Source organism: Protomyctophum parallelum (assembly GCF_964188405.1).
Source record: "Protomyctophum parallelum genome assembly, chromosome: 11".
Classification (NCBI taxonomy): Eukaryota; Metazoa; Chordata; class Actinopteri; order Myctophiformes; family Myctophidae; genus Protomyctophum; species Protomyctophum parallelum.
In genome coordinates, this window is record NC_139707.1 from 47,407,126 (window position 1) to 47,426,388 (window position 19,263).

Sequence of the window (19,263 nt, forward strand, 5' to 3'; positions counted from 1 at the left end):
ATTGGCTTTTATCGATGTGTATCTCTACACGTCATCACACAGCACGTTTTCGTTTTAATAAATAAATAATACAATCGTTGTTCACCATTTCCGTTTCACTGCGCCTTTAACAGACCTCTCTACAGCCATGCCATTTCCGGCTAGTACGTCATCCAAGTGTTCCCTCTCCATTTTAATGGATGGGATTAAAAATCGTAAAACGTGAATAACTCATCTAAATCAATGATTCCAATTCTATGAATTTTAGGGGAAGTTTCTCTGTGGCGTTTAGAAGCACCCGGAAAAGCCCTCTACTTCCGCATTTGCCGACCAAATTCTGGTGGACAAATGCGGAATTGCAACCGAGCGCTCAATGTTAAACCCCCACATGCACGGGGTTTCCTCGCCATAATCCCACGGGTCCGCCTGCAGTTCACGCTCTAACCACTAGGGCCGAGTGCTTCAACAGTGGAGAGCCTCCGTGGGGGGCTTATCCTATAGCACAACCAAGATGGCGTCTGTGTCACCTTGAAATGGGCTCTGAAGCTGCAAATCGCTGGGCGCGCTGATCTAACGGTTCCACATGACGCTTGGGCGATAAGAGTGTTAAAGGCTGCAGAAAAAACAACTACAGAGCTCTGGCTCTGTACTACATAGGATATTATTATACTGCACTTACTGCCGCTACACTACATAGGATATTATTATATACTGCACTTAGACTGCCTCTACACTACATAGGATATTATTATACTGCACTTAGACTGCCTCTACACTACATAGGATATTATTATACTGCACTTAGACTGCCTCTACACTACATAGGATATTATCAGGGTTGGGAAGTAACGGATTACATGTAATCCGTTACTGTAATCAGAGTAAAAAGAAAACGTAACTGTAACGTCTTAGAGTACATTTTAAAATGTGTAATCTGGATTACAGTAACGGGGGTGTTGTAACGGGGGTTACATGAGGATTACATTCTCCCCTTCCCCTCATTAATTTTACAAACAAGTTATAAATTATTATAACACCAAACGGAATGGATTGGAGTTGAGCGCAGCGCGCACCTCTCTGACTCTGTGTAAAATCCTCACAGTGGAGGTTGCTGCTGCGTCAGGGCGGTGTTGCCAATTTGCGAGAGAAATAAGCAACCAGGTCTATGAAAACAAGCCCAAAAAAAGCGACTATAAAAGGCCACACGAGCACTTCAAAGCTATATAATATCGTCCATTAAACAATGTGCATATTTATATATGTTGGCTATTTGAAAATAGACGATCTACAAGCTCACAACCGTTCTACCATTATTTACAAGCAACTTCAGAAAAATAAGCCCAATGTGGCTTATAATAATCAGACCAGGCAACACTGCAGAGACACTAGATAGGAGAGCATATTATGATATATTGGATTGGGGATAAATAATGGGTAGCGCAGTCTTGTCTTTTAGGTCAAATACAATGAGGCTTTTTATTTAAAGAGTAGCCTACGTGGTATAAATATAATTGTATAGGGCTGAGTTCTTTGAAGACTATATAAATGAGTCTTTACTGTCTAGTCAATGTTTTAAGCTCATGCCATGTCTATCTAAATGAGTGTCAGCCAGGAATGGCAAAAATAGTTTTTATTTGCCACTTTGACCACACATGGATGGAGTTGTTGGTTGTCAAGTTGTTGGTTGTCAAAGTTGTTGGTTGGTCAATCAAACAATCAAAATGGTTCTGTAGGTCAAGATGCATTTTTCTTATGATCTGTTATAAGTTGACACAATGACTCTACAGTAATGTAACTGTTCAGAGGTCAAATTCTTAACAATTAAATGACCTTATTTCAGTTGTCCTTCATAGGCTCAACATTCTTGTCTATCAATGGTAAAACTTGTATTATCTAATTAAATTGAGTTTTACTTAAAAGTAATCCAAAAATAACTGAAAGTAACTTGTAGTTACTTTTTAAATGGAGTAATCGGGATTACGTTACTGACTACATTTTTTAGCAAGTAACTTGTAACTGTAGGGGATTCCTTTTTAAAAGTAACCCTCCCAACCCTGGATATTATTATACTGCACTCACTGCCTCTACACTACATAGGATATTATTATACTGCACTTAGACTGCCTCTACACTACATAGGATATTATTATACTGCACTCACTGCCTCTACACTACATAGGATATTATTATACTGCACTTAGACTGCCTCTACACTACATACGATATTATTATACTGCACTTAGACTGCTTGCAAATCACTGCTAACATGGTGCTAATGTTTGACATCATGGATTGTCCTTATCCTTATCATGAGCACATGGTGGGCTGCGGAACAGTGATGGATGGCGAGGACAGTGGAGGCGTTTAACGTCGATACAGAGACACCTCCTTAATTCCAGACAGAGGATTCATAATATCTCCCCTGCCTCATAATTTGGACTGCATCCGTCGCCGTGGTTACAGAGTGGTGTGTAATATCTACTCCATTCTGGTTAAAGAGTGGTGTATAATATCTACTCCATTCCAAGTCAGGCTAGTGATTGATGGCGGCCGAGGCGGTTCGCTGACGTTGACAATCGCTCAAAGCTTAAAGGTTCGACCTCCTCTCCTCCCCACCCTCATTAAAGCTCCATTTAGCATCGGGAGAGCGACCCTCGGCACCCTCAGCTGATGGCGGTGGCGACGGTAACGTCACCTGAATGGGTTTTGTAACGGGGGACGAGGGGACGTGCCACTCAGAGTCCCTGCCCGGACGACATGATGGACGAGAGGAGTGGTCCCCAAAACAGTATTCTCTCGACATCCAAAAGAGGAATTTGGTGTCTCTCCCCTATAGCTCCGGTCCATAGCCCTAGCTCCGGTCCATAATCCCTAATGCTCCCCTATAGCTCCGGTCCATAGCCCTAGCTCCGGTCCATAATCCCTAATGCTCCCCTATAGCTCCGGTCCATAGCCCTAGCTCCGGTCCATAATCCCTAATGCTCCCCTATAGCTCCGGTCCATAGACCCTAGCTCCGGTCCATAATCCCTAATGCTCCCCTATAGCTCCGGTCCATAGACCCTAGCTCCGGTCCATAATCCCTAATGCTCCCCTATAGCTCCGGTCCATAGCCCTAGCTCCGGTCCATAATCCCTAATGCTCCCCTATAGCTCCGGTCCATAGCCCTAATGCTTCATTCTGCCTTGCATTGAGGCTGCTATTTTTGCAACGACAGTAATATATGGCCCTATAGGGAGTGGAAATATAGTGGCCCTCTCCATCGTCAAAGTTTCCCACCCCTGCACTAACTAATGTACAGTAGTACAGAGTGGGCTTTTGATGAACATAATTGCCATTACAAAAAACCTTCATGTGTTTTTATCTCCCGGTATGTTCAAAGATCAACGTAGAAGGCGTAAAACGATGCATTAATCACGTTGGAAAACATTATATTTCCGGATAACCGATAGTGTCCAATTCTCAGTGGTGGAAAGTAACTAAGTACTTTTACTTAACCTCTTGAGCCCCATTGCAGCGTCTGAACAGCGCTCAGCGGGTCAATGGAGACCCAATCGGTCTCCGGTTCCAACTCCGATGTTTAAGAGGGTTAAGTACTGTACTTAAGTACAATTTTGAGGTATTTGTACTTTACTTGAGTATTTCCAAATTCCAGTACTTTTACTTCTACTCCACTACATCCCGGAGCCAATTTTTTTACTTTTACTCCATTACAATTATTTGAAAACTTTAGTTACTAGTTACTTTGGCGATTTTAATAGATTTGCTACACATTTTGAACTTGTGAAATGGGACATTCTGCAATACGAATACTCTTACTTTTAGTACTTTAAGTACATTTCGATCCCGATACTTTTGTACTTTTACTCAAGTGCATTTTCAATTCCGGTACTTTTACTTGTAACGAAGTAGTTCTAAATTGCAGTATTGGTACTTTCACTTAAGTAAAACAATTGAGTACTTTTTTTTCCACCACTGCCAATTCTCTCCCTCCTCTTTCCTCTGATCCTTTGATCCTCTGACCCTTTGACCCCTGACCTCTGACCCCTGCCCTCCTTCACTGTGTGTGTCATGGCGTCCTCCTCCTCAGTCCTCACTTCTTCTTCTTCACTGTGTAGTTTTGGTTGGCTTGACTTCCCGGTGAGACCAGACCCGTTTCCTGACGAAAACCTCTTTAAAGGGGCATTTCACATTAAAACACGTCATTTTATGGTGTCCACTTGGGCTTTTGTTTGCGCCGCATTATAGTCTTCAAGTTGCTTGATTCAACATTTAGATATCTGTCTATAAATGTCTCTGTCTGTCTGTACATACGTCTCTGTGCGACTGTAATGCACGTAAGTGATACAAAGAAAATCTAACATAATTGCAAAATATAACTTTAAAGAAAACACACAAAGTCAATGTCCTCATTTAACCCTTTTGGGGGGCTGAGAGCGTCCAGGGAGTGGATCCAGAAACGTTTCTTTGATTTAATTATTTAAGACGTTCTCCCCCTCTGATAAGAGGTTTAATATGCTCAATACCTACAATACGTAAAATAGTGTTATTGCTATTGTGGACATCCTTAAAATGTCTAGCTACGTATAGGGTAAACAAGGTTGTTAGTTAACGGATAACATAGTTTATGTTCTGCCAGAGGGTCCCGAAGACGGCGTTTAGTTCTCCCCACATAGAACACATTTGGGCAGGTGCAGGTCAATCTATATATACCACATGAGTGGTGTTGCAATTAATAAAGGCATTGATTTTATAATACTATTTTGTGTGTTTTCAAATGGGTAAACGTTTTGGTGTGTTGAACATTAATTAGAACAATGTGGGCAATTCATGCATTTAAATGACCTGATGGGTCTCTTGAGCCCAAGACTCTGTTGTTTTAGAGGGAGGTAAATGATTGTGGACCAATTTGTCCCTCAGAGTAGGAGCTCTTTTAGAAGAGCTGAGAGGAGGCTCTGGGAACACAGGTCGGAGGGTAGGGTCACAGGTCGGAGGGTCACAGGTCGGAGGGTAGGGTCACAGGTCACAGGGTAGGGTCACAGGTCGGAGGGTAGGGTCACTGTGGGTAATACCCCAGTTGTCCCTGATGGTGCAGAATCGCGTGACCAAATAAGGTCTATAAGTTGAGACCGAGAGGGGTTCGGGGCGCTTGAAGTACATTTTGTCTGCAAATGCCCTGTGCCTTATTATTCCGTGCCCGTGACACCACCCCGTGGTTGTATAGCCTCTGCTGGTAAAGCGGTTCGTCATATCAATGGATTGTGTTTCAAATTCAGCATCATCATCACAGATGCGCCTAAAGGCGCTGGAATTGGCCAAAAGGAATATTGTTATTCAAATAAGAAGGGTGAAAAGAATTGGCTTTAAGCAATGTTGTGTGTTGCGAGAAGTTTTTTTTCCTCTGAAAATAGTGGTGTGAGGATTACCCAGGGTATCCTTAGAAATCATAAGGTCAAGAAAATTAATACTCATTTGTGAGTTTATTCAATAGTGAGTTCAATAGTGATTCAATAGTGTTGGCGTTTAGCGAATTTAAATATTGATGTAGTTCAAAGCAACTGCGTCTCAGACGCCGTTAAAAATAAGGAGCAAATCGTCAATGTAGCGGCCATACCAGGTAATGCAATGACAAAAGGGGTTGACAGGGTTTAAAACAAAGCGTTTTTTCCCAATAGCCAAGATACAAGCAGGCATAATTGGGAGAAAAGCATGACCCCATAGACACACCAATACACTGTTTATAAATCTCATCAGTGGATGTTGAATGAAGCAACTTTAAAAAAGAAAAATAATAAAAAATCATATTTATTTATATATATTATTATTTTCTTTCTAAGTTGGTGTACAAATTTCATTATTGAAAGCACTTAATTAAGCAATCAAATCATGTATTTGAATCGAGATGCATTGTGATGCGTCAGTAATCGATTTATAATCGAACCGTAGCCCTCTGGCCCGGGTTAGACGTTAACAGTACCCTAGTCTACAGGGTGCATACATACAATACCTAAGACATGTTTTAAAGTGTAAAACCCCTTTAAGCCTAATTCATGCCTCGGCGGGGAGGGAAAAGCCTGACATGTCGCTTCGCCAAAGATAAAGAAAGACGTCTTTTCTTTTGGGAAAAGATCATTTTTGTCGGTCTCGGGGTGTCACGCGTTACCAGACTGTTGCCTCCGCGATTTCCAAATGCTTCATCATACAGTCAGCTGGGAGCAACGGAAGAGCTGTCATGGAGTGAGTGATATAGCGGAAGTGGAGCCTCCTCGCCACTTCCGTTTCGTCTTTACAGTCGCGCAAATCTATCCTAACATAAATGGAAATCATCTAAGCATATGTATAGCTTGTTGCTTAGCAGAAAAGGAAATACAAAAATAAAATGTAAAGATATTTTAAAATATATTTTCGTGAACGGAAATGGCAGCTTCCTTACTCAGCTCATGATGGGGGCTATAGTTCCAGACTCTCTATAGCGTTCAGAGATTGAGGAATAGTTGCCTGGCTACGTGAGACTAGAGCAGACATGTCACAGTACACTTCTTCAGCGACTGAGACTAGAGCAGACATGTCGCAGTACACCTCTTCACCGACTGAGACTAGAGTAGACATGTCGCATTACACTTCTTCACCGACTGAGACTAGAGCAGACATGTCGCATTACACTTCTTCACCGACTGAGACTAGAGCAGACATGTCGCAGTACACCTCTTCACCGACTGAGACTAGAGCAGACATGTCGCAGTACACCTCTTCACCGACTGAGACTAGAGCAGACATGTCGCATTACACTTCTTCACCGACTGAGACTAGAGCAGACATGTCGCAGTACACTTCTTCACCGACTGAGACTAGAGCAGACATGTCGCAGTACACCTCTTCACCGGCTGAGACTAGAGCAGACATGTCGCATTACACTTCTTCAGCGACTGAGACTAGAGCAGACATGTCGCAGTACACCTCTTCACCGACTGAGACTAGAGCAGACATGTCGCATTACACTTCTTCACCGACTGAGACTAGAGCGGACATGTCGCAGTACACTTCTTCACCGACTGAGACTAGAGCAGACATGTCGCAGTACACTTCTTCACCGACTGAGACTAGAGCAGACATGTCGCATTACACTTCTTCACCGGCTGAGACTAGAGCAGACATGTCGCAGTACACTTCTTCACCGGCTGAGACTAGAGCAGACATGTCGCATTACACTTCTTCACCGGCTGAGACTAGAGCAGACATGTCGCAGTACACTTCTTCACCGGCTGAGACTAGAGCAGACATGTCGCAGTACACTTCTTCAGCGACTGAGACTAGAGCAGACATGTCGCTTTACACTTCTTCACCGACTGAGACTAGAGCAGACATGTCGCAGTACACTTCTTCACCGACTGAGACTAGAGCAGACATGTCGCAGTACACTTCTTCAGCGACTGAGACTAGAGCAGACATGTCGCATTACACTTCTTCACCGACTGAGACTAGAGCAGACATGTCGCAGTACACTTCTTCACCGACTGAGACTAGAGCAGACATGTCGCAGTACACTTCTTCACCGACTGAGACTAGAGCAGACATGTCGCAGTACACTTCTTCACCGACTGAGACTAGAGCAGACATGTCGCAGTACACCTCTTCACCGACTGAGACTAGAGCAGACATGTCACATTACACTTCTTCAGCGACTCCTAAATGAAGCTTTAGTTCTCCTTTCCCTCCTCACCCTTCAGCAGTTGACCAAACTCCACCAGTTGGCTATGCAGCAAACCCCCTTTACCCCTCTGGGACAGACCAGCCCTGCTTTCCCTGGTACGTACCCTCCTCCTTCTCTCCTCTCTTCCCCCCCTCCTCCTCCTCCCCAACACACATTCTACCATATCTCTGTCTGTTTGTCTGCTCGGCATGCCTTGGGCCCTCCTGTGGCTTCCATATCTTGTGGCCTACGTACATAAAAGTATATTTTCCGTGTACAGTATATTGTGCAATGGCAGACGGTAGACAAAGACTTCTATACTGAAGCTCACAGTTGTTTATTTCCATGGTTGGCCACGCTGCCCCGGCCCGCCATCGTTTTACTCGTTATCGGTCAGCCAAAACAACCACAAGGAAACGAGACGAAAGATTATATAAAAAAACCAAAAAGATGCCATGATGATGACAGCGGCTGGCTGTGCCTCGCCCCATAATGTGTGTGGAGATGGCCGATCACACCAGACAGTCTCAGCCTTTTTGCAATTGCTATCAATGTCAATGAAGCGCTTAACCCATTCTGACCTGAGATCAGATTCATATGAGGTTTCCGCCGGACACACACTGGGTCTGATGAACCCATTCTGACCTGAGATCAGATTCATATGAGGTTTCCGCCGGACACACACTGGGTCTGATGAACCCATTCTGACCTGAGATCAGATTCTAAAAATGTCAGTCGCTCTTCGATTTTTCAAAAATAGCAGACCTACAAGCTCGTATCGCGCCACTCGGTGGCGCGATATGAGCTTGTAGATCTGCTATTTTTCAATAGATAAAGCATAACATGATGCCAACACCAAAATGGGTGCCCGGTCAGAATGGGTTAATTTGTTTACTGCTTTTGCGTTTCATGTCGTTTATGTACGCTATGCGCCTCGTGTATTTCAGGGTGCCTTGAGTAAGTGTTTCTTTTTTTTAAAAGCAGATACACGCTCCAGGCATGGGTCATCGATATAAAGACTTGGTCTTGTCTGTGGAAAATGTTTGATTGTATTTTTATACACACCATTGTAATGTTCTTATTCTGATCATAAGACCCAATAGAGCATGCATACAGTGAATGGCAAAGTGAGTGACAAAGTTAATTTCATGTTGTTTAAAGGTATATTCAGTGATTTCACTTAATTCAAATATCACTTATTTTTTTGTTTTGTTGTGATAATCCTCCCTACTATAGAGTGTGCTGACCATATAAGGAGTTCCTCCCTGTCCCCAGTTAACCCCTGGGGGTAAAAAAACCTTAGGTTTCGTTTTTGACTCTCTATCCTGATTGGACGAAAGGCTGGGTCCCACAGCCAAAAACGAAACCTAAGGTTTTTTGAGTGAAATCACTGAATATACCTTTAAGGTAATCAAGGCGATCAGACAGGACTTTTCTGTTTGGATGTATGGCCTGTCGAGGCCAGAAAGTATGTTTTTGCCACTCAGTAGGCGTTCCCGCATAACTTCCAGACGTCACGCACATACAGTACCCTCTATTACTGAATGTTAATTAAGTCTCCAGGTTTTCCTCAGAATATACCGACTGTGCTGTTTGCACCCAACGTGACTGCGTCCTAATTGGGCTTCACAGCCAGCTAAACTCTCCTATAAGACAAGACATAACATACAATTAACAAAGGAATAACAAAGTATAATCAGATATGTGTGAGGGAAATATTTTGGTACAACTTCAACTAAGCAAACAGCAGCAGGTACAGGTAAGTACATCATCCAAAAATAGAATAATGCAGGTACATTAGACCAAACGCCTGAACTTCCATAGATGCCATGCATGGCAATACAGTATACAAACATGTACCAAAATGATGTCACAATGCATCCAAAATTACAATGTCACAATGGTAGACTAGACAATACATCCGGCGGCGGTGGCTCAGGGGTAGAGTGGCTGGATGGTAACCGCAAGGTTGCCAGTTCGAACCCTGTGGGCTCCCCCAGAGTTAGTGTCGAAGTGTCCTTGAGCAAGACACTGAACCCCTAATTGCTCCTGATGTGCTGGTTGGTGCCTTGCATGGTTTCTGCCGCCATCGGTGTATGCAATATGAATCTGTGTGTGAATGGGTGAATGTAATGCACAATCTATGTAAAGCGCCTTGGATAAAGGCGCTATATAAATGCACCATTTACCATTCTGCCACTCAAAGGCCTAGAAAGCAGCAGATGGCTTTGGATGAAACTTCACATAACCTGTTGCTTGTGTTGCCATGTTGGATGAAACTTCACATAACATGTTGCTTGTGTTGCCATGTTGGATGAAACTTCACATAACCTGTTGCTTGTGTTGCCATGTTGGTTGAAACTTCACATAACATGTTGCTTGTGTTGCCATGTTGGATGAAACTTCACATAACATGTTGCTTGTGTTGCCATGTTGGATGAAACTTCACATAACATGTTGCTTGTGTTGCCATGTTGGTTGAAACTTCACATAACATGTTGCTTGTGTTGCCATGTTGGATGAAACTTCACATAACATGTTGCTTGTGTTGCCATGTTGGATGAAACTTCACATAACATGTTGCTTGTGTTGCCATGTTGGATGAAACTTCACATAACATGTTGCTTGTGTTGCCATGTTGGATGAAACTTCACATAACATGTTGCTTGTGTAGCCATGTTGGATGAAACTTCACATAACATGTTGCTTGTGTAGCCATGTTGGATGAAACTTCACATAACATGTTGCTTGTGTTGCCATGTTGGATGAAACTTCACATAACATGTTGCTTGTGTTGCCATGTTGGATGAAACTTCACATAACATGTTGCTTGTGTTGCCATGTTGGATGAAACTTCACATAACATGTTGCTTGTGTTGCCATGTTGGATGAAACTTCACATAACATGTTGCTTGTGTAGCCAGCCACGCCCCCAGGAGGCTCTCCAGCGTCGAAGCACTCGGCCCTATAGTATCAACGCTCGTTAACATTACGTTGTGTTTCTGCATCAAATAGAACTACTCCTAATCTAAGATTCCATCGAAGCCAACACGACGACGACCCTCTCTTACATATCACATAGTTTTGTTTGAGCTGTTGGAAATATCTAGGCTACACTTGGTTGTTAAATTAAAGTCCAGATGAAAACAACAACATGACATAATTTTAGATTAAAAAACGATTTTTAATCGAATCGTGACCCCCAAGAATCTTAATCGAATCGTGAGATACAGTAGCAGAAGATTCACAGCCCTACTAGCGAATGTGTGGGTTTTTTCCCCGCTATATTCGGCAAGCAACGTCTTTAAAAGTGCTTCAGGAGTGAACAAGAAGAATACTGAACCAATGCCATGTTTGAATGTTCCTCTGACCCCTGACCTCTGACACCAGGTTTGGATGCCAGTCCGCCAGCCAGTACCCATGAGCTCACAATCCCCAATGACGTGAGTAATATACACAATATATACAATATACACAAACACACTGCAAGGCATATGTATGGTAACTGGTCCTTGGTGGTCCTGGTCTTGTGTGGTCATGTCCATTCGTGTCTGTTTTGTGTTCTTCTGTTTGTCCAGTAGTTTTAGCTTTTTTATGTGTCACATTATGCTGTTGTAACGCTTCAATTTCCCCTCGGGTGTGTGAACCCCTTTTGGTGTTTTAAAGCATTATGTTATACTTTAGCTATTGAAAAATAGCAGATCTACAAGCTGCTATGAACTTGTAGGTGTGCTATTTTTGAAAAATAGTGCCTCAAATCTTTGAATATATATTATTACAGAGTGAACATTTTAACAACTAAAAAAGGTCCCTGGGACAACATATTTTCAGATGGGGGGGGGGGGGGGGGCGGAGGCATATTACATATATTTTTGGGGGTCCTTGAAATGAAATATTGAGAAGCACTGATATAGAAAGTGAAACATGAGGTATTTCATGTAACTGTTTTTTAATTTCGACGTCAGGCCTAAATGGGTTAATAAAGTATATCTCATCTCATCAAGATTGTGTATGGATTCATTGAGCTAAATTAGGCACAGAGATGCCAGTATTTTCGGGGGGGAAAGTTGGAACATGCTGATTGAAGACTTTCAAGACTTTCAAGTATATTTCAGTGGGGTTAGTTATGTCTGCAACTGTTTTTAACTTGAGTTGTATCAAACGACGTTTGTGAAGCGTCTCGACAACATGCAAATGAGGGCAATTAATGTCCCTTCGAGAATAAAGGCTTGATTAGAAGAATTGGTTGAAAGGAAATGCAACAACTAAGTATCTTTAAGGCTCTAATGGTCTGCTTTTACACTGTCCAGTATGCAATGATTTGCATTTTTCAGGGAGAAAAGCACTTAGAGTATGCACTCTATAGTGCACTACACTATAAGGCTCATACATAGTCTGGATTTTCGGTGGTGGGGTGACCACCGAACTACAACATGACGTCACGAGCCGCGGTGAAGAGCAAACCACCGCCACCGCTCCAGCCCTTCTCTCTGTTTTTACTCACCACCGCTCAACGTTATTTCAGCTCCGGTGGTCAGCTCACCACCGGAGCGGTGGTCACCTCACCACCGAAAATCCAGACTATGAATAGGCCTATATTCTCTGCTTAGTGTAATTTGAGTTATGTTCAAAAAGGGTAGGCGCAATAAGCCTCGGCTTCTGCCTTCACCTTTTCGGTACCACTAGTTATTAGTGGATTTTAATGTATGTACGTCTGTAAATTGGTTACATTCAAACAGAACGTATTTCTCAGACCACAGTAATCCTTAACTGGAAGGTTGGCGGTCAGGACACCTTAATGCTTAATGTTGTACTCTATCTTTTAATTCCACCAATAAGGAAAAGCAGAGGAATGTGTATAATCTACACGTTTGTTTCATAGTCAAATAATTTAATGCAAATCATGTGAATTCCGCAGGGAATACACACCGACCCACTAACTACCTCACCGTGACACCCATAATTAGTCATTCTTCGTGTTCCGGGAATGATGGGACTCATTTATTAGCGCCCCAGACTATTTCATAACCCACTGACTTTAGCATTTTTACTGTTAGACAGTCACATGTTTAGGTCTGACATAGAGCACCCCTGGCTCCCTAGCCTCGGAAACCCAGACGTTTTTATTTCCAGGGAGGAAAAGAAAGTCTGGGTTTCGAGTCCACTTCAATACGACATAGAGCAGCGCAAACGTCGATCACTCTCTGCTGATTTCTGATCGTCTGCACCTTTGTTAATTAGTCTCATGTCCAGCAGCTGCGCACAGTTTCTCCCGGCGGATCCCTTTCGGGAGCTGCCTATATGCCATAGAAAGCATGGTTGAGTTCCAGGCTACACTGGCTCCCTCCCTCGCTGCCCCTGAATATCTCTGCTGTTGTGCTTTTCCTCCCAGCTAATAGGCTGCATAATCGGCCGCCAGGGAACCAAAATAAACGAGATCCGGCAGATGTCCGGGGCGCAGATCAAGATCGCCAACGCCATGGAGGGCTCGTCCGAGCGCCAGATCACCATCACGGGGACGCCGGCCAACATCAGCCTGGCACAGTACCTCATCAACGCCAGGTAACCTTTGGCCCACAGACTGCAATTACAGACGCGCGTCCGGGGATGGAGCTCGTACATTTTTGTTATTGATAACGAACACAATTATCGATCAGGCTTATTGATCTTATCGAGCCCACTATCGTGCATTTTCTATGGGATGGGAGAACAGAACCATTATCTTTTACTAGGGCCTTCAAATACAGTACTTTACAAACAGAACCATTATCTTTTACTAGGGCCTTCAAATACAGTACTTTAAGTTCTGAACGGAACCATTATCTTTTACTAGGGCCTTCAAATACAGTACTTTAAGTTCTGAACAGAACCATTATCTTTTACTAGGGCCTTCAAATACAGTACTTTACGAACAGAACCATTATCTTTTACTAGGGCCTTCAAATACAGTACTTTAAGTTCTGAACGGAACCATTATCTTTTACTAGGGCCTTCAAATACAGTACTTTAAGTTCTGAACAGAACCATTATCTTTTACTAGGGCCTTCAAATACAGTACTTTACGAACAGAACCATTATCTTTTACTAGGGCCTTCAAATACAGTACTTTAAGTTCTGAACAGAACCATTATCTTTTACTAGGGCCTTCAAATACAGTACTCTTCTAAAAGACAGACAGAAGGCCATTGACCTTTTTTCTTTTGGAAAATAATATTGAAGTAACGGAAAAGCATAATTTAGTTTCCCCGGGCAGCCAGCGCTGCTTGGCAGGTATCAATACACCTTCAGACCAACACGTTTGTGACAGCATGGGTGATTTAGTGATTTGTTTCTTGATCGCCCCTTGTCTTGATTGTTTAAACATGATGTAATTGGCCGCTGTATGCTCGATAACAGGCTTGATAAGCCCAAAGCTTATTGATACTGGGTACTCAATAAGCTTGTTATCGGGGTTTAGTCGAGTATTGGATTTCGAGCTCCATCCATAGTGACAAGACAGAGCACCATTGGCAAAGGGCAAATCTTTGACTCTTTTGAATGAACTACATATCGTTGCTTTCGGGACAAAATCCTTATATTGCCCATATTTCATATTTCTTTCCACCATTAATGAAATGCCCTATTTTAGTTATATGACAGTGTCGTGAGAAAGTATAGGTGATCTACAAGTAGCCGATCTACAAGCTCATTTTTGCTGTGTGTGTATACAGTATTTTACAGTAGTAAAAATGAAGCATAAATAATCTTGTCCTGAGTCTCTGGAGCGTGCGGTCCCTTCCTTTCCCTGGGGAAGTTCTCTTTGGCCTGCATATATATATATATATATATATATACCAAAAACTGTCCCTTAGGAAAGGAAGGGACCGCACACTCCAAAAAGATTCTCGTGGACAAGACTTATTAATGCTTCATTTTGCTTTATTCGTACATCTTGCTTCATTGTGCGAATAAAGCAAAATGAAGCATGAAGTCTTGTCCACAAGCATCTTTTTAGGACTGTGTGGTGACTGTGGTCCCTTCCCTTCCTAAGGGCATAGACCAGCCCCTCCCCCTCCTGGATGTGCTCAAAAGCTATCTGTTTATATATATATATATATATATATATATATTTGATGTTGACCTATAACCAAAATAGGGACACCAGGTTGAAGGGGGGTTAAGTCTGTCTGTGAGTTTTGGCCGTCTGGCTTTCAGAGATGACGTCATAATGGCGGCCAAGTCTATGGACTTTTAATGACGTAAAAAGCAAAACACTTGTGACGTCATGCATGTGGCGGCCTTTTGGCTTTTGGCTCAAGACCTTTAATGTTTGCTTAAAGGACAACTTTAGTTTTTTTCAACCAAGGTTCATGTTTTAGGTTGTTATTAGAGAAACTAAAAGGTGGGTGTTAATTTTCTTTCATTTGCTGCTTTCTTTCGTTTTGGGGATTTTAGCAGTTTTTGACAGGGGGGTGGGGGCATTCGAGCATGGGGCTAAATATGTATTTCTTTACAAAATATTATGGCGATTTATTTTTTTATTATTTACTATAGTCATAATAATCCCCAAGAAATTACATTTGGCCACAAAAGATCACAGGATATATTGAATGTGACAAACTGACATATTGAGCCTATACACACAGTATAAGCCTTCCCCCAGTAGGCTACCTTAGTACCTTCACATTCAGTAGATCATGTGATCTTCTGTGGCCAGATGTAATTTCCTGGGGTTTATTAGGACTATAGTAAATAATAAATAAATAAATCACCATCAAATTTGGTAAAAGAATACATATTTAGCCCCATGCTCGAATGCCCCCGCCCCCCTGTCAAAAAGAGCTAAAATCCCTAAAACAAAAGAAAGCAGCAAATGAAAGAAAATTAACACTCACCTTTTAGTTTCTCTAATAACAACCTAAAACATGAACCTTGGTTGGAAAAAACTAAAGTTGTCCTTTAACAAACGGCACTCTAAAAAAAATCACACCTGTGTGAAGTGAGGGGTGCTCTTATCATCATACATTGTCTCATGCACTGAATGTATGTGATTTGTTAGTCGATTTGCTCGTCTACATATGACGTACATTTTCACTGCATTGTCGACGGCATTTAATGTGAGTGTTGCCGCAGATTTACGTCATATTCGGCGGACATTTGACCTAATTTCTCACCCCAGCCAAATCTATGGCCTTTTAATGCTTGTTTAGAAAAACGATGTTTGTTTAAAGAAGTGAGGTGCACCCTCACTTCACACCAGTGTGATGTTATATTTAGTAAATTAAAAGTAATAAAAGCTTGTGGCTAAATAACATCCATTGGAATACAGGTTCTGTTTTCCATTTCCTGAAAAGTAACCATTTTGGTAATACAAGGTGTCTGCCTGACAGAAATGATAATAATTACTGTTTCATACAGTAGATCTGGTAATAATATTCAATGGGCGTATTTCTTTAACACAGTTTAAGTTTTAAGTTGATATTGATTTAAAGATGTGATATTTGATCAAGCCCCCTTCTTATGTAAACCCTTTACAAAACAAACAAAATAATTGGGGGGAAAAAAACATGATTTTGTGTTGAACTTTAAAATGTGTTGCCTACATGTGTAGTTTAACTTAAGATAGCAGCATATTATAATAATACTTGAGCACATTTTAGATTTGAATCTCCACTGCCTCTGTCTCTCTGACAACACTATAAATCATTTAATTCAAAGGCTTTTTTTTATTTCACCACAAGGCTGTGAAATTGGAATTTTGAGACACATTCGCTGCAGGCTACCTAAAACCTAACCTGGCCTCACCAGGCTTTCCACCACCTCGGAGGAAAGCCTGGTCTCTGTTTCAAAAGTCCCGTGTGATCCTGTCGGGAGCGGATGATATCGCGACGTCATGTTGTAGAATTGTTTTGTAGTCGACAGGCAGGAACAACTTCCTTTTCCCTCAAACCGATTTTTCTCAATAAAAGCTCTCGCAGCCTGTAGCTTTTATTGAGAAAAATCGGTTTGAGGGAAAAGGAAGTTGCCGTCTGTTGTTCCTGCCTGTCGACTACAAAACAATACTACTACATGACGTAACGATATCATCCGCTCCCGACAGGATCATATACCCCAAATGAAATGGTGCCCAGGCTACCTAAAAACCTCAGTGAAAAGTAGACAGTGGCAGGACAGAAGCAGCGCCTCATACACTAGAACCCCTGGTCTACAGTATATTTGGAGGTGGGGCATTTCAGAGAAGAGTACGGAAAAATAATCTAATGGCTGTTGCTTTAATAATAATAATAATCTAATGGCTGTTGCTTTCCTGCAATTCCAATGGCAGGTTCAGGGACGTGGCCGCCATGTGGAATGACCCGTCATCCATGACAACGTCCTGAAGTCTTCCCCCAAATCTGTATCCATCCCCCCCCCCTCCCCCCTTTTCCCCTCCCCTCCCCCCCACCCCCCACTAAACCCCCAGTGTTCTCCTATATACGGCAGTGCTTCCCAACCTGTTCTGGTTCAGATCAGGTCCCCGGCCCGCTTGGAAATCTCTAAAAGTAGGGCTGTGAGCCTGTGACTCGATGAAAATAATTCATCTCTGAACGCCACAGGCGATTAACAGTCTTAAGTCCACACTATTTATCCATAATGTATAAATGATACAAAAGATAGATAGATAAGGGGTCAGGACAACGAGGCCTTTTCGTGGAGGGGTCAGAAGGAAATTTTGACCTTTTTTTTTTCCGTCTGTGGTACTCAATTCGAGGCTTTGTAATTAATTCATTGAAATTAATTGCATGTTTAATCGCGTATCGATATTTGACCTGAGAAGCAGTGAGTGGGGGGGCTGGGACTCCTTTAAAAAAAAAAATCTAATAAAGGCTTTGTCCACATTCCATGCCAATCCACGAGAAACACGAGATTTGAAAAAAAATCCAGCTTTAAAAATATTTCTTTTTAACCTTTGTTTTGTTCTCGCGGCTGGCCCCATCTCGCTCCCATGGAAACGGCGCACGCGGTCATTAGTGTGTTTTTGTGCTCAGAATGGGATAAATTACCATGTTGGGAGCTTAAAGGTATTATACTCAGTGATTTCACTTCAAATATCACTCTTTTTTTTTGTTTCGTGGTGATAATCCTCGTTTTTGGCTAGGTGGCCCAGCCTTCATCCAATCAGGATAGAGAGGGGCCTTCGAGCAGGGGCGGGCCTTGGTGTGTGTGCTGTTGGCCCGTTGCGCGTGTCTCCCCCCCCCCCCCCCCCCCACTGCAGTGCGTGCATGTGCACATCTTGTTACCGGGGCGGACCGTCAGGGTTTTCCAAATCACCCAAATCACTGTATGCTCCTTTAATAAAACAATAATAAAAAATAATTGAATCCGAGGTCACGCTAAGAATAATAATGGCGAGACTATGGAGGACAATCACTTCCGGGTCGTCCGGATTAGGGCTCTTCTTCTTTGCTTATATTTTGCGCATTTCCCATCTGATCACATCGGACCACTAATTGGCTGCCGTGTTAAGTGGTGGGCGGGGCCGCGTGCATTTTCCGAGCATGTTTACGATCAATTGATTGTGTTCTCCCCACTCGGATCAATGTCGAATTGTCTCAAATCAATGTTTTTCTTCCTATTCATTGGTTATCACAAGGTTTTCATGGTGTTAACCCATTCTGGACGGGAACCTCTTTTGGTGTTTTAAGCATTACGTTATACTTTAGCTATTGAAAAATATAGGAGATCTAAAAGCTCATAGCGCTCAAGACCTTTGAGCGCCATGAGCTTGTAGGTCTGCTATTTTTGGAAAATTGTGAAAATGGAGCGCTAATCTTTGAATATATATGTTCTTTCAGAGCGAACGTTTTTAACTCAAATCTTTGCTTCTGGGAGGGTCCCTGGAACTACATATTTTCAGATGGGGGTCGGCGGCCAAATACATATAACTCTTGGGGTTCTTGACATGAAATATTGAGCACCACTGACGTAGAAAAATGAGGTATTTCAGAAAACTGTTAGAAGATATATTTATTTAATTTTGACATCAGGCCTAAATGGGTTGAAGTAGCTTCGTGTGGCTACTAGACTATTATCTTCCGCCGAGGGCAATTTTTTTTTTTTTTGCACCAGTAGATTTCTGTCTGTCTGGCCACACAAGGCTATAGTTCTAAAGCCCACTTTAACAGCAGCCTCATGGCCCACAGCTTGGGAAGCGTTGGTCCTGTAGAACTACCTTACAGTCCCATGGACTTATACTGTGTACAGCACCTGATGAGTAGCTTTCAACGTTAGCTTTGGAAAAATACTTATTGCATAAATTACGTCAATTAAAGCTCACCAAAGGTGGAAGCTTCAAAATCACCCAGCCTAGTGTGTGGAGTTATGTGTTGAACGCATGCCTAATGCCATGAATATTACTGTTCTGTTTTCTGTCCTTGGTAGGTTAGATGTATTTGCCTATTTAGCCCCTGTTGTTGTTTACCTGACTGGAAAGGATAAAAGTATAAAAAGGAAATACACATACAGTACACACGTGTATAGTTCGTACAGCCACTGAGCAACGTGTTGAGTCTTATTTGTACTTCATCGTACGATGGCGTCGCTTATTCCCCGCGTTGTGACGGCCTTCATTCGATGA

At 42.4% G+C, this 19,263-nt stretch overlaps 1 protein-coding gene across 1 annotated transcript in view; it reads left to right on the forward strand.

Annotated features, from left to right (window-relative positions):
• The window catches only part of LOC310866654 (poly(rC)-binding protein 3-like), a gene marked incomplete at its 5' end in the record, with an annotated part of 34,170 nt that extends 17,135 nt beyond the window's left edge, over positions 1-17,035 (forward strand). Inside the window, 4 exons of the mRNA XM_083776346.1 lie at positions 7,708-7,783; positions 11,058-11,110; positions 13,060-13,229; positions 16,972-17,035. Of these exons, the coding sequence (XP_083632472.1) occupies positions 7,708-7,783; positions 11,058-11,110; positions 13,060-13,229; positions 16,972-17,026 (354 nt within the window). The 3' untranslated portion in view covers positions 17,027-17,035. The remainder of the gene's footprint in view (positions 1-7,707; positions 7,784-11,057; positions 11,111-13,059; positions 13,230-16,971) is intronic.
• Between the last annotated feature and the right edge of the window lie 2,228 nt (positions 17,036-19,263).